We start from the raw sequence: 13,984 nt of genomic DNA, 5'->3' as shown, positions 1-13,984 counted from the left end.
AATAACGGCTCGAAAGCTAATTGAAAGTAGCTAAATAAGGCTTTTAATTTGACAGTGCGACGTTTACCCGGAAAACAGTAACTGTAGCTGCGAAAGTCAAAGGTCCATGCAGGAAGATCTTTTATCAAAACTCCTCGGTAGAACTTGATTTTAAGTTTGTATGAGCTGCATGGTGAGATAATCGTCTTGGTAGCATTTTAAGTGTTGTATTACTTTGTGCAATGTCGAGCACTGCGTTCAAACATAAAGTTGAAACGATTTGTCGGTGTTTTCCTTCATAAATACTGATCAAATGTGTTAATATTAATGTTGCTGTTTCGTTTATCAGCCAATGTCACAAGTTTGACTAATATATTTTTTTGTTTTCACCGCCTTTCACGCTTTTATGGGCCAGAATCCGTCCATTTACTTATCCTGTTAGTCCATCATGACCTCTGCCCTACTTGACGAGTGCCTGCATGAAATAAATCTATTATTCTTTGTTCTCAGGTGATGATGAGGAGTGCGTTCAGGTTTCTTAGGTCCATTCCTGTTGCCGGCCAAAGAAGCATGTCTCAAAGTAGTCTTGCAGGGAAAGTAGCCATCGTCACTGCCTCCACAGATGGGTGAGAATGACTTTGTTTTTACTGTCCTAAAATAGGCAAAACAGTGGCTGAGGGAGTGACTGTGGTCTGCAGTTTTCACAAATCAGTGGTACAGAATATTTTACATAAGGCAGGCAGCCCCCAGTGCACACCTATTTATCTGCAGTCATTGTGTGTGATACAGATAAGCAAGAAGCAGGCATGTTTCTTTAGGCACATTCATGATAATAATAATAATAACTGTAGTAGGCTCACTTGTGCCCCTCTCCTCCTCCTCAGAATTGGTCTGGCAGCAGCTCAGGCTCTGGGCAAGAGAGGGGCCCATGTGGTCGTGAGCAGCCGGCGGCAGGCCAACGTGGACAAGGCTGTGGCCCTGCTGGAGAGCCAGAGCATCAAAGTGATTGGAACCACCTGTAACGTTGGCAAGGGCGAGGACAGAGAGAAGCTAGTTCAAATGGTACGTTCCTGAGAAGTAGTAAAAAGTGTGAAACTACCAGGCAAAAAAAATCTGATCCTCATTTGAGTCACAAGTAAAAAAAAAAAAGTAGATAAACACAATGACCCGAATCCATTAACGGACAGATGCTAATCTTTGCTGTTTTTCTCATAACAGTGGTGGAAAAGATGAGTGAACCCTTGGAAATAATAACCGGTTGAACCTCTTTTTGCCACAAAAACCTCAAATATTTCCTGTGGCTGCTGAGCAGACCTGCAAAATGTTCAGGAGGGATTTTGAACCCTGCCTCCTTTAAAGTTCTGCTTCGGCTCGGCTGCATTCTTCCGATGTCTGGACTGAACAGCTCTGCTGAAGTCATTCCACAGGATCTGGGGCTGATGGCCGTTCAGTAGTAGTTTTACGTCAGTGTTTGGGGTCATTTTCCTGCTGCTCGAGCCTCGCTGACATTGCATTACACTTCACCTCTGCTCCCTTTTTGAAGAAGGTGCCTCGGTGTTTTCCCCAACTTATTCTATCTTACTTTTGGCCGCCTTTAAACATTTTCTCAGCAGTGTTTAGGTGTACTTTGGAAAACCGCAAGCATGCAGTTTTGTTTGTCTTGGAGAGCAGTGGATTCCTCCATGGAGTCCTTTCATGGAAACTGTGCTTTTGCAATCATTTGCATATGGTAGACTCATAAAATCGTCATGGTAACCGGCTCCAGTGATTCATTCAGGCCTTAACTCTCTGCTTTTTGACTCATCTTCACTAAACGCTCTCATCTGGTTTTTTAAGACGCACTTTGTTTGTCAGTGTCTCCTCCACCTTGATTAAAATCAACAGCTATTGATTATAAAACTGTATTGATCAGTACTTGTGGCTTTAGGGTGTCACATTGTGTGAATTGCTGTCTGTGTTTGGCCCAGACTCTGGACCAGTGCGGGGGCATCGACATCTTGGTGTCCAACGCTGCTGTCAACCCCTTCTTTGGAAACATCATGGACTCCACAGAGGACGTTTGGGACAAGGTGCTGATTACTTCAACCTGAATTAGAAAAATGTTTAAGGCTTCTGTTGCCTTCCGCCTTTCGTTTGTTTAAATTCTGAATAGATTATTGCATCACGTTGTTTTTATCATCATCAGCTCTATATTTCTTTCCAGATCCTGGCTGTAAACGTGAAATCCGCCTTCCTCCTGACCCAGCTGGTGATGCCTCATATGGTGAAGAGGGGGTGAGTGACGGCACTTTCCCTGAATGCAGCCACAAAGACCCCAAAGGACCGACTATAAAACTCTCCGCTGTATTTCTGCGACTTGTTTTGATGCGTCTGTGTTTTTCTTTCAGAGGGGGGAATGTAGTATTTGTCTCATCTGTGGCTGGATACCAACCAATGCAGGTCGGCGACAGCACACACGGAAGATTAATTTAGAAAAAAGGAACAGTTTAAAAGCTGTGAAAGACCAGTTAGCTTTAAGATTGATGCGTTTGGTTCTGATGCAGCTTGTTTATGTGTGAATTTCACTCATTATTTGTGAACTGGCGTCTTCCTTATTTGCATATTTCATGACAAATTTGGGGTTTTCCTCAGCCTCCTTCTGTGTACCGACATGTTTCAGTGATGTTTGTCATTTCAGGATATAATCATAACTGTAGACACCCTAAACACAACCGCAAATACAAAAAAATTATGCGACTCGCCTATGAAGCCTCACAAATGATCCTGTTGTGTTGGTAAAAGTCCAGTTAGAGTGCTCCTGTAATATAGTTGGTCCACAACAAGCCTTACATCAGAGCACGTCTCTGCTCCAAGTGGTTCAAGAGCTGCTTTAAATCTACTTTTAGGCCAAAATTCCAGGAGTTTTAAGGGGTTAAAACCTGATGCTTTACTAGAGAAACACCTTTCTGGAGTCACCTCAGACTTGCACCCTCTCTTCAGGCCTTGGGTCCTTACAGTGTGAGTAAGACGGCCCTGCTGGGTCTGACCCGGGCGCTGGCCCCCGAGCTGGCTCAGAGCAACATAAGAGTGAACTGTGTGGCTCCAGGAGTCATCAAGACCCGCTTCAGCTCTGCGGTGAGGAGGCAAACAGACCTTCAGACAGGGGGGGGTGTATTTGTTGAGTCTATAATGAGTTTCTTTTACTTCCCAGTTGTGGCAAAACGAAGACATCGTGGACGAGTTTAAAAAGCAGCTGAGCATTAAAAGGTGACGCTCACACAACTTCTTCTGCACAATCCTCTCACAGGTGAGATTTCACACATTTGCTCGTTGATCCGTCACTTCAGAGTTGGGGAGCCAGAGGAAATTGGAGGCGTGATTGCGTTCCTGTGCTCCGAGGAGGCTTCCTACATCACGGGAGAGACCATCACAGTGACTGGAGGGATGAGCTGCCGACTCTGAGCCCTCAGGACAAATGTGCTCTTCATTAAGCCTTTCTGTGGAATCATTTTTGGATTCTACTAATCCCATTTCCAGAAAACGTTGGGAGGACTTTCTTAAAAGCAACGGAAGCTCTAAATTATTCATTTGTCTGAGTCTTTCTTTAATGATTCTCAGTGTCTCCACTGACCAACTTTATGGTGCCGATGAAGTAGAAACAAGCAGAGAATCTGATTCAGATAGAGGCAGAAAAACACAGCAAACGAACAGAAGCTGGAAAGAGAAGATGTTTTTCACTAAATCTGAAACATCAGTGCAATGATATAAACTTGGTAACTAACTAAATGAATTAACCTTTAACTGAAGATTTGGGGCTCCTGAGCACATTTCTCCGACTGTGACATGCTGTTGGTTTAGAAACCTACAGAAACCCATTCAGGAGAACTACAGCTGGTCTATTAAGCTGATGTTTTAACGCAGAATACATCAGAGCAAAGGCAAAAAGCTCTTTTAAAAACTTTATTAGAGAATATTACAGAATATGAGGTTAAAATGTTTCTAAGAGCTACTTATCTGTGGCAGAGATAATCCGGATAAATTCGTTATTTGTGGACAAAAACTGCACACTACTGATTCAAAATAACATAATGGCGTCCGTAATCAGTCACAGTGCTGTTTGAAGGCTTGTTTTCCATGATGACGGCTTTAAAATAAACCACGCTGAAGGTAACCGAGGTAAATGTCCGTCAGCCGGGGCGACGGCTGCTTTCAGGCAGTTTCTGGATGGAATCAACAGTCCACTGGCGTGTTTCTGTCCAGTAACAGCAAACGTGGCGCTTTAAGGCCACTTCATCACCTGCTTTTGCTGCTCGCAGGCAGCGCGTCTCGCCGGGTCATCCCGGGCCTCCAGAACTCCCTCAGAGTGGGAACATAAGTGCCGTGTTTGGTCTTGTAGTAGCGCTTCACGAACAGCTGGGGGAGACAAAAACAAGGAGAAAAAACAGTGGAAAGCTCGATTTGTGGCACTTCTTATTCAGAGAGTACGAGCCGACGGCCCATCAGCAGCACGTGCACGTCGGCAGCACGTGCACAATATCAGCAAATCAGAGACAAGACGACTGCAGTGCTTCCTGAACTTAAGTTTCTACATAAATGCAGATCATACAGGCATTAATATCTGCCTCCAACAGAAAATGTTTGGGGATATTTGGGGTTTACTTACCCTGCCTTTGAAGTTCTTTGTCGCCTCATCCTCAGAATCTGCTACGTAGTCGTCACCGTCGCCTGGAGGAGCCGCCACACAAAAACACAAAACGGTCAACTGAAAGCTCGGAGCTGCTCGGGATGTTTCCCTAAATCCCTGAATGAGTGTTGCCCGCTGTGTTAAATCACCTGAGTTACTCCGCTGCTGAGAAGAGTTGCCCTCACTCAGTAAAACAGGACGGTTTCTGTCAAGCACAAACAATATGTAAGAGGTAAAAGGGGGAGAACAGTTCTGAACCGAGCTGCTGATCTGCCATGTAAGGACAGCTAATTCATCCCCAAAGACAACCGGGAGAACACAGAAACTCTAAATAATCCTGAGATACACGTTCAAACCGTCTATAGTCGGATAAACCAAAAGAAACCAGAGACATTGAGCTAAATTAGAAGTTTTTATTGTACTTTAATGTGTAAAACTAGGCTCTACAATGCTAACCGATAATCTGCTCAATGTGTTTCACTTAATTTGAAACAAAAACTTCTTATTCCAGGTGTCCTTTAAGTACAGAGACCAAGAAATCAATGTCTAATTCAACCAAAATGACCAGGATCCCCGGCAGACATGATAAAAGGCTTGCAAACAAGCTTCAGAGCTTACTCTTTATCATCCAGGCCGGGCCACTCGGGCGTCGGCCGGCTGTTGGTGCGTTTGCGTGCCGGCGGCTTCCTGTTCTGATGCCGTCCTTCTGTAGAGGCGGACGTTGCTCTTCTCCTGGACCCACTCGTGCCATCAGACGCCACCGGCAGCTTTTCTATAACAACTCTGGGCTGGGTGCTCAGGCAGGAAACAAACATAGAGCTGAGGGACGGGTCCTCGGGTAAGTTGAGCTTCCCGATGCCAAGCTTGCTGGCGTAGCTGGTCAGGAGTTCTCCATCACTGCCCTCGGTTCTTTCTGCTCCACCTTCTTCCCCCTCATCTGTTCTCTGGTGGCCTTCAGCCTTCCCACACATGCTTGTTTTCTTTCCCCCAGCTCTGGCCACAGTTGAAACCTCCTCCTCCTCAGATTCACTCTCTGTTGCAGACGCTTGCTTCCGCTTCCTTCCACGGCTTCGATTCAAACTGTCCAACTGCTCCTCCGGCTGTTCTCGGCCCCCTTTTCCCTCATCGTCTTTGGGCTTTGGTCTCTGTTTGACCACAGTGAATTTCTGGTCCTCTTTCGGACCCAGCTGCTCGCTTGCTGCATCTTCTGAGTTGGATGCCTTGTCATCTCTCAGAGCTCCTCTCACGGCTGGTACATCCTCATTCAAAATGAGTCCAATAACCGGTTTAATAAACGGTGTTTTGTCTCTTGGATGTGTGCCGTTGAGCAGCTCAGCAGAAGCCTTGCCGTCTCCCGTTGGTTGATTTGATGCTACTTTTCCAGATAGTGGCAGAGAAAGAGAAGCCAGGATGGAGTCTCCCATGTTTGGAGGCAGGGATGCTGGAATAACAACAGATTATTGGACACGTTGAGGCTTTGCACCCTAACTTATCCTGTCACAGTTACTACTTCTACTACACGGGAAATTGTCTTATTCAACCTGCTGACTCCAGGTGACCCAAGCAAGTCTGATGCTGAAGCAGGATCTTAAGGAGTTGGGGTTGGGTGGCTGCCTGTGCACACTCCTCCAGGACAGGGGGGGCATCGCTGAGCCACGACACCGTCTGAAAACAAATCATTAAACATGAAGATTTAATTCTGTCGGAAAACACAAACAGAACACTTTTAAAGTATTTTCAGAGAAGCAGGAGAAGCAAACTGCATCACAGCAGAGAGGAAAATGAGCCACCTGAGCAAGGTTTGGAACTGGAAGCAACTGGTCCAGCCGGAGCAAAAACTCCCACAGCAGCTTCTCCAGCTCCTGGTCAAACGTTGGGCCATAATCCACAAGAAACTGCTCCTGTGAGAGGAAAGACTCAATTTACTTTACAGCTACAGTAAAGAGACACTTAGGAGGAGAGGTGCCTACCCTGAAGAACCGCTCTCTCTCTGTCGGGCCTTTCAGCAACGCGTCAACGAAGGAATGGAAGCTTTCCACTGTTCTCAGGATTTTAACATCCTTCCTCTGGGAGACAAAAAAGCAGAAATTACACCATTTTTCATCAAATTACCCAAAACAGCCTCTTTATTACCATCATCTAGGCCTCCTTTGCTAAACCCACACATTTCTGGTGAGCAGCGTCTGTCGGTTTTTAAATAAAATCTGCTTAAAGCAACAGTTTTGGGGGCAGAAACAAGCAGCTCCCGTTGCTACATTGGAAGTTTACAACCAGCAGCTCCTTCTGTGACATTAAAGCAAAACGATTGATGTTGGAGCCTTTTCCACAGCCGCTGATAATCAGCAAACCACACAAGGAAAGTGGGAACAAACCAGAAAGTGTGCTCACGCTTTAATGATCAAGGACCTCGCTGTGTTCAAAGGGAACAGATTGCATTCAATTCCTTGTTCAGTAATGGTTTGTGTGCTTATTCCACCAAAGCGCCTCTGATTGAGGTTCAAATTCTCAAGCAGGATTATCCTTCCAGCTTCTTGGTTTCCTCCAACTACAAAACCAGCGTTTCACCGAGTTTACCATGAAGCGTGCACATTCCTAAACTAATACTGTGCAGAAGGGGGCTTTTGATTTGATCAAGTTCATTTCTACTAGCACATTAGCTTATTTTCTGATCCCACCCAGTCCAGTCAAACTGCAGGGAAATCTCCACTCCAGCTAAATCCACAGGTTTTCAGCTGGATTCTGCTCTGGGCCAATCCTGAAAGCTTATTCTCTTTTATTAAGGCCATTCGCTTTCTTGTCTGTTCTGGGATGGATGCTTGCTTTGGGTCGTAGTCACACTAAAAGACTTCAGCTTCCTAAAATATGCTTGAAAGTTCACCATCATCATTAACTCTCATTAACTAAGGTAATTAATGATGGAAAATGATGCTTTACTACCCCAAAGTCCAGAACATACAGCATTTTGGCGACCTCCCTGGTCTGTTATCCCCTGGTCGCTTCATAGTGGTCTTTATCTTTCAACTACTTGATAATTGCTCTTACTTTACCCACAGTTTAGAAATAATGTGAACGTATTTTTCATAAACACTGCTGAACCCTTACATTTTAACAGGGAGTGTGTTGGATTTGTAGAATATTCTGTTCAGTAAAACAGAAAAATGCATCCCTGAAATATCACAAGTTCATCTACATCAAAGGAAAGAGTCAAAAATACCACGCTTTGACTGTGTTATCACCTCCGTGATTAGTTGTTGGTGACTAAATTGAATGAGTGAGGTGCAAAATGAGTTGTTTTGAGCTTAAGTTGCGGTTTACCATAGTGGAGGCGGAGGAGCATGAAGGGGCAGCTGGAACACGAATCCTTTCCAGATGTGGCGCAATCACTTTGGCATCAGGCTGTGTGCGGCACAGCTCTAAGATTAGCTGAAAAGAAGGTGAACATGTGGGGTAATCAATGTTTGACAAGACAAGAAGATCTCAAACGGAGAATGACAGGAGCAAAAAGGGACAGGGCATGTTGGGCTACACTCACCCGCGCTCTCAGTCCAAGTGCCAGCTTGCCTTGGTGTCGCAAGGTGAGCAACCCAGGGATGTTCTCACAGGCTGATGTCACAAATTCCTCCACAACCCCATACTGCATCACATCCCTCTGCTTCAGCACTTTCCAGAGTGCTGCAGACACCAGGCGGACAGGCGGGGCCAGGAGCTGAAGAGCAGCGAAAGGGAGGCAGACATCTGTGCAGGAGACTGAAGTTAGAAACTGTCCACATCCACCAAATCTGACCAAAACCAGCCATGAGCTGGAGCATGGTTTTCTGTTGAGCCTTATGCATTGATGGCAATGCAGCAGAGTCTAATCAGTCGTCAAACACTTATGGATCTACGTAGCTTGCAAAGCGACACATTTAAATGTCTGCTGGGCATAAACGAAGACAATCACAACTGTCCCGACCTTAAATACAACTTTACATCAACGCTTTCCACCACAATGAGTGCATGAGTTATAAACACTTACCGCTGTCGTTGGTTTTTCTATTGGCCATCCCGCTGAATCGGCTAAAGTAAGCTCTGCTAGCGAGGATCGCAGACCAAGAGTTGAGGTTAATTAACGTTAGCTTAGCAACTTAAAGTGCTCCAGAAAACTAACGCGGAGCTAACAATGTTGTCCAACAGATGCTGCTGCGACAAGGTTTACCAACTCCGGTGGTGCCAATGGTTAGCTATCGTTAGGCATCAGTGACACTATTGTTCTTAAACCTCTACAAACAAAGAAAAGAACAGCTTTCTGTCAAAAATTCTGCTTCTCATCCTCCCGCCTTCAATGAGATGTCAGCTGTCAATTCAATATTTTCATGAAATATCCCGAATGGGCGGTGTTTTCAGGATGCGAATACAGAGCAACGGTTCAAACAACAAACACCGCCCAGACGGGCACTCTGCTGAATTAAACAAACGCAAATAAACAGGATATGACGTACAAACGTCGCCTGCCAAGCGACGCTTGTATGTTATGAGTTTTTAAAATAAACGAAAAAGTGATTTTAGTGGATTGTGATGTTATGAAAGTAAATACATAATAAAAATGTTTCAAATAAATCATTAAATCTTTGTAACCATGGAAAAAAAAGCTTCAACACAAAAATATGAAAACAAGAAAACCAACGTGAACAGACATTAAAATGACTATTAAATTTTACAAAGTCTTTCATACCGTATTTATTTCTTAATATTGTCATATGGATTTACCTTCAAAGATGAGCTACTAGTGGTAGACAAACTAACCTTTCTGTAGCTGTAGAAGTGACATAAATGTCTGCAAAAAGGAGGGTTTGGTCAGATCACTTTGAAGCACAGTCAGCAATTGAATGCAAATGACATGCTTGTTCTTGTAGTTAGTATTTGACAGAATTAATGGCTTTGAAGATATTCAGAATGGCATTAAACACCCACCGTTACATAACCTAGAGGTATTTTATAGAAAAACAATGTGAGGGATCCTTATCTAAGTGGTTTATTATGTCATTTGATCATTTTGTCAAACATCATTATCAGTATCAACCTGTGGTTATCATCAACACACACATAGGCAACATGAACTTTGCCCGTTCTGCTCTGTATCTGCAATATCACCAGACTGAGGACAAAGTCAGCTTCTGGGTCGCAAACAGGCACTTCTAACATTTTCTCTGCTCTGAAACACCTCACAAGAAATACGGCTGCGGGGAGGGAGAGGAAGAAGCTCGCGAGCATGGATACCACGTCAACAATTTTCAAGTAAGTGAGGTCTATGATCATAATAAGGCCATTAAATCCATGAGACCAGGATTGGGGAAAAAGGACGACCGAATTAAGCCGATTACAAAGAAGAGAATTACCGGTTATCATTAAAATAAAAATGGCTTCCTGTTATGATTTACTGGGACATGTGACAAGAGTCGCTGTTTATCTGATGAGGAACACCATTGCTTTTCAATTCAAAGCAGGTAAAAATGTCGGGCAATGAGGACAGTGTTAATCAGTAGTTTTATTACTTTCCTGTGTGATCTGTACTCAGATCTGTGACCAGGCGAGTCTGGTCCCCACCTCAGCGACCCTTCAGAGTGTGCTGCCACAAGAGGGAGACCAAGAAAGGCCTCACGGCCGGGACCCTGGAGGAGCTGAAGGAGAGGGTGAGAGCGACGGCAAAGGTCAAATATCGATGTCATGACTACAGTAGCAGCTGTTTAATAAAACATTTAAGGACAAATGGGTGATCGGACTGAGAAGTTGTACATTTAATGATGATTGAGTAAATATTCAAGTAAAAAAAACTAGAAGAAATCATTATTTTATTATATCATCATTTAACAAGTGGATTAAGACATAAAGGTAATCTAATGTTAAATTGTAAAGATTTGATTAATTATCTCAAAGCTCTGAATCTTTGCTCACAATAATACAAAGATAAGATGCAGCAGGAACCAGATTTATTAGCATATACATTTATTTATTTTACACAAGTAACTGACACTAATTTAAAGTTTTAATTTAATTTAAAATTCATCATTTTAACAAGTTACTGCGTCATGTTTCATAACTGATGAGACATTAAACTGTTACTTCATGACTCAGTGCACTGGTTCTGGCTGTATTTGTAGTAAAAGAATCAAAAGAAATGGAAAAGTTACATAAAGGTGTTGATAAGGACATCTACTGCAGTTCAGAATCATCCAAAGGTTGGTCACATTGAATCTGAGGAAGTAGCTCAGGGGTCAATCAGGGGTCAATTGGTCAACTATCCACAGAAATGAGTCAGTATGAGCAGGTCTTTGATGCCTTGAGAAGCGCAAAATGCCCCAAAACTATTATTCAAAGGAGAAAATATATTGACTAAAGCCATCTGAGTCCTCACATTCACCAACTATTCCGATATGAAACCATTGGCGTACATCAGGGATGTCAAACTCCGGTCCTCGAGGGCCGCTGTCCGGCAGGTTTTAGATGTTTCACTGCTTCAACACACCTGAATCAGATCAAAACCTGCCGGACAGCGGCCCTCGAGGACCGGACTTTGACATATGTGGCGTACATAGATGGGGCCTAATGTGAGACAGTAATAATTCAAATGTCCCCTGGTAGGTTTGCCAGGCTCTGCTGCTGTCCCTGTCTGCAGCGTCTCTGTTTCTGGTCTGTGAGGACGACGGTACCGAGGTGGACTCTGATGAGTTCCTCATTACCTTACCTGACAACATCGTGCTCATGGCCCTGGAGCCGGGACAGACGTGGAAACCAGTGCCGGTAGGTTGGACCACAGACACCAAATGTCACCAGATATATCGAGTTTCTGCTTTATTTCAGACGGCTCTTATCGTACTGTTGTTTCTCGTCCACTCCAGGGTCCAGTTGTGCTCAAAGACCTCAAAGACAAGCCTCGCACTGGCAGAGACATAGCCCGAGTCACCTTTGACCTTTACCGGCTTAGCCCCAAGGATGTGTTTGGCTCCCTGAATGTGAAGGCCACCTTTCAAGGCCTGTACTCTGTGAGCGCTGACTTCCAGTGTCTGGGGCCCAAGAAGATCCTCAGGTGAGCCAAATCAACTACAAAGATGCTAAATATGATGCTTCTTTTGCACATTTTGGCCCGTTGCTGCACAAATCTTTCCAAAGCAGAAGGGTTTTTATAAGTAAAACTATTATGTCAAAACCCTCCATTTTATTTTAGGTTGCCAGTTTGATCCAAATCAAAGAGACGACCAAAAAAATCCATCAAGTTGTCTGACATTGTTGGTAGGAAAAGAGAATTATAACTAATTTAGGCTTCCTCAAGCAACAGAAAAAGTTGAGCTTGTAGGTCAACTGTCTTTGACAGTCATTGTGTCTCATAAAGCTAAATAACTTTGTTTTTAATGGAAAATCTTAATCTTAAATCCCAGTTTAGGAAGGCATAATATCATATTTACAGTGGAACTGAAGCATGAGGCAGTGCAAGTGCCATAATTATGAAATAATCACAGAATTGACTTTGTTTCGGTGCTAATACGGTATTTCAGTGTAGCGCTAATGCTAACCGCATTAAAGCTTGGTTTCTGTACATTAAATCAGGCATTAACACTGATAACACTTTGGTTCTGTTCCCAGAGAAACACTCCGCCTCGCCTCCACCCTCCTACAGGCCGCCGGGCACCTTCTTATCAAATCTGCCTCCATCATTCGCCGCATTATTGAAGGGACTGAGCTTTGGCAGCCTCAGAGGGCAGAGTACACCGCCAGCTGGAACTGACAGGGCCACGAGATCCGATATCCTTCACCATCGAGTAACCGCTCATCCTGACGTCAATTCTTTGTTTTAAATGCTTTTGGGACACAAACATCTGCTTCTGTCGTATCTGTACGTCTTAACAGAGGTGGTTTTGTGCTGACTGTGTGATTTTTACAGCATCAAAATACAAGCTTGTGATATTTTAAAGAAAAACACAGATTAAACGGAGGGATAAAAAGAGAATGAGTGTCAAAATGTTAATGTAGTTTTTATTGTGCAATATATTTTTCATAATGTCAGAGAACTGTCCTATATTTTTGTTAATTTGACGTAAATCACGTTTGTTTTGATCTGAAGCCCTTCAGAGAAAGACTGTAACTCACGGTGAGGCGAGTCCCGTTTGAACGAGCATTAAAAGTGTTTTATTAGAACGGCAAATAAAAAAACAAACGTTTGCACAGCAAAGTCGAACTGCATCCTGACTGTTAATCTTTCAACACCAACAAACATGTGAAGCGGCCGTAAAGCGGCCGCCTTTTCTGAACAGAGGACTCGGAGTCATATCTACTCTAGCGAAGCGACGCCGTCGAGCTTTCTTTCCCCTCCAGCTTCGGCGCCATCACTTGGCCTTTGCTGCTCCTTTGCCAGCGTGCTCATGTACTGCCGATACCGGACGCTCGCCAGCACGTGCCTGTGCTGCTCCTTGTTCATCCAGCGAGGCATTGATCTCTTGATGTAGTAGCGCATGTCGCCGTACCACTGGACCAAAACATGGCGAGGGACGCCAATCACTGCCGCCAGCCGCCTGTAATGCTCACTGTCTGGATACTGGCAGCGCAGGAACGCCATCCTCAACATCGTCAGCTGGGAGTGCGTCTTTGCGTTGCAGCGGAACCGGCGCGGAGCTGCGTCTTCAGCCCCGGAGCTCTGCTGTTGAGCAACGGTGGGTTGATCGGCGCCAACGAAGAGGCTGCTGTTGGCTTCTGTGAGCTCTTTAAATTTGCGCACATCAGTGACCAAAACGCTGTGGTTTGTGGCGTCCATGAGCAGATCTCCCACCAGCCCCGACAGCGCTTGTGTTCCCCCCTGAAAGCCGCCGCTCACAGGGGTCGTGAGAACATCTGGGCTGCAGCAGGGAACATCTGGGCTGCAGCAGGGAACATCAGCGCGGCCCAGCAGCTCCACCTTGTGGTCAGCCAGAGGAACTGCATTAAATGTTTGGGTTTGAGGCTGGAGAAAGAGCAGAGACTCGGCACCCAGAGGCACCACATCGCTCCTGTTGGCTGGCTTCGGTTGGATGCAAATGAGTCTTTTCTTTCCGTTCTTCTTTTTCCCGGTGCAAGACGCGCCCTCTGACTTTTGCCCCTTGTCTTTCTCACTCTTTGCTTCCACTTCTGTTGCCCTCTCGGTGACACCTTCATTATCGTGCTTCATTTTCTTCTTTCCCATCTTGTCCATCACTGCCATCCTTTTCTGCCTTTTTGGAGCGTCAGTTTTGTCTTCTTCCACGCTTCGATTCGCCTCTTTCTTCATCCACAGCTCCTCCAGCTGCTCAGTGACTGCTACGTTTTGCCCTATGGTTTTTCCCTCTTGTGCACTCTTTT

The 13,984-nt window shown here is 44.7% G+C and overlaps 3 protein-coding genes across 3 annotated transcripts; 2 read left to right on the top strand and 1 right to left on the bottom strand.

The window, feature by feature from the left end:
- Positions 1 to 66: 66 nt before the first annotated feature.
- On the top strand, positions 67 to 3,591 carry dhrs4 (dehydrogenase/reductase (SDR family) member 4). The gene is made up of 9 exons (XM_072376861.1): positions 67 to 172; positions 490 to 605; positions 864 to 1,041; positions 1,947 to 2,048; positions 2,183 to 2,253; positions 2,367 to 2,418; positions 2,959 to 3,093; positions 3,170 to 3,225; positions 3,306 to 3,591. The coding sequence occupies exons 1-9, from the start codon at positions 161 to 163 to the stop codon at positions 3,418 to 3,420; spliced, it is 837 nt and encodes a 278-aa protein (XP_072232962.1). The 5' UTR covers positions 67 to 160; the 3' UTR covers positions 3,421 to 3,591.
- Positions 3,592 to 3,913: 322 nt separating this feature from the next.
- tinf2 (TERF1 (TRF1)-interacting nuclear factor 2) lies at positions 3,914 to 9,024 on the bottom strand. The gene is made up of 10 exons (XM_072376627.1): positions 8,658 to 9,024; positions 8,175 to 8,377; positions 7,958 to 8,065; positions 6,613 to 6,708; positions 6,433 to 6,543; positions 6,184 to 6,307; positions 5,261 to 6,083; positions 4,792 to 4,847; positions 4,622 to 4,683; positions 3,914 to 4,371 (listed from the first exon to the last, which is right to left on the bottom strand). The coding sequence occupies exons 1-10, from the start codon at positions 8,683 to 8,685 to the stop codon at positions 4,252 to 4,254; spliced, it is 1,731 nt and encodes a 576-aa protein (XP_072232728.1). The 5' UTR covers positions 8,686 to 9,024; the 3' UTR covers positions 3,914 to 4,251.
- A 739-nt stretch (positions 9,025 to 9,763) lies between these two features.
- On the top strand, positions 9,764 to 12,714 carry cideb (cell death inducing DFFA like effector b). The gene is made up of 5 exons (XM_072376561.1): positions 9,764 to 9,916; positions 10,197 to 10,311; positions 11,261 to 11,419; positions 11,518 to 11,705; positions 12,260 to 12,714. The coding sequence occupies exons 1-5, from the start codon at positions 9,891 to 9,893 to the stop codon at positions 12,399 to 12,401; spliced, it is 630 nt and encodes a 209-aa protein (XP_072232662.1). The 5' UTR covers positions 9,764 to 9,890; the 3' UTR covers positions 12,402 to 12,714.
- Positions 12,715 to 13,984: the final 1,270 nt, after the last annotated feature.

The sequence above is a fragment of the Leuresthes tenuis genome, unplaced genomic scaffold, assembly GCF_036924035.1.
Source record: "Leuresthes tenuis unplaced genomic scaffold, fLeuTen1.0.hap1 SCAF_22, whole genome shotgun sequence".
NCBI lineage: Eukaryota > Metazoa > Chordata > Actinopteri > Atheriniformes > Atherinopsidae > Leuresthes > Leuresthes tenuis.
Note: the sequence above shows the minus strand (reverse complement) of the source record. Positions and strands in the feature narration are given on the sequence as shown.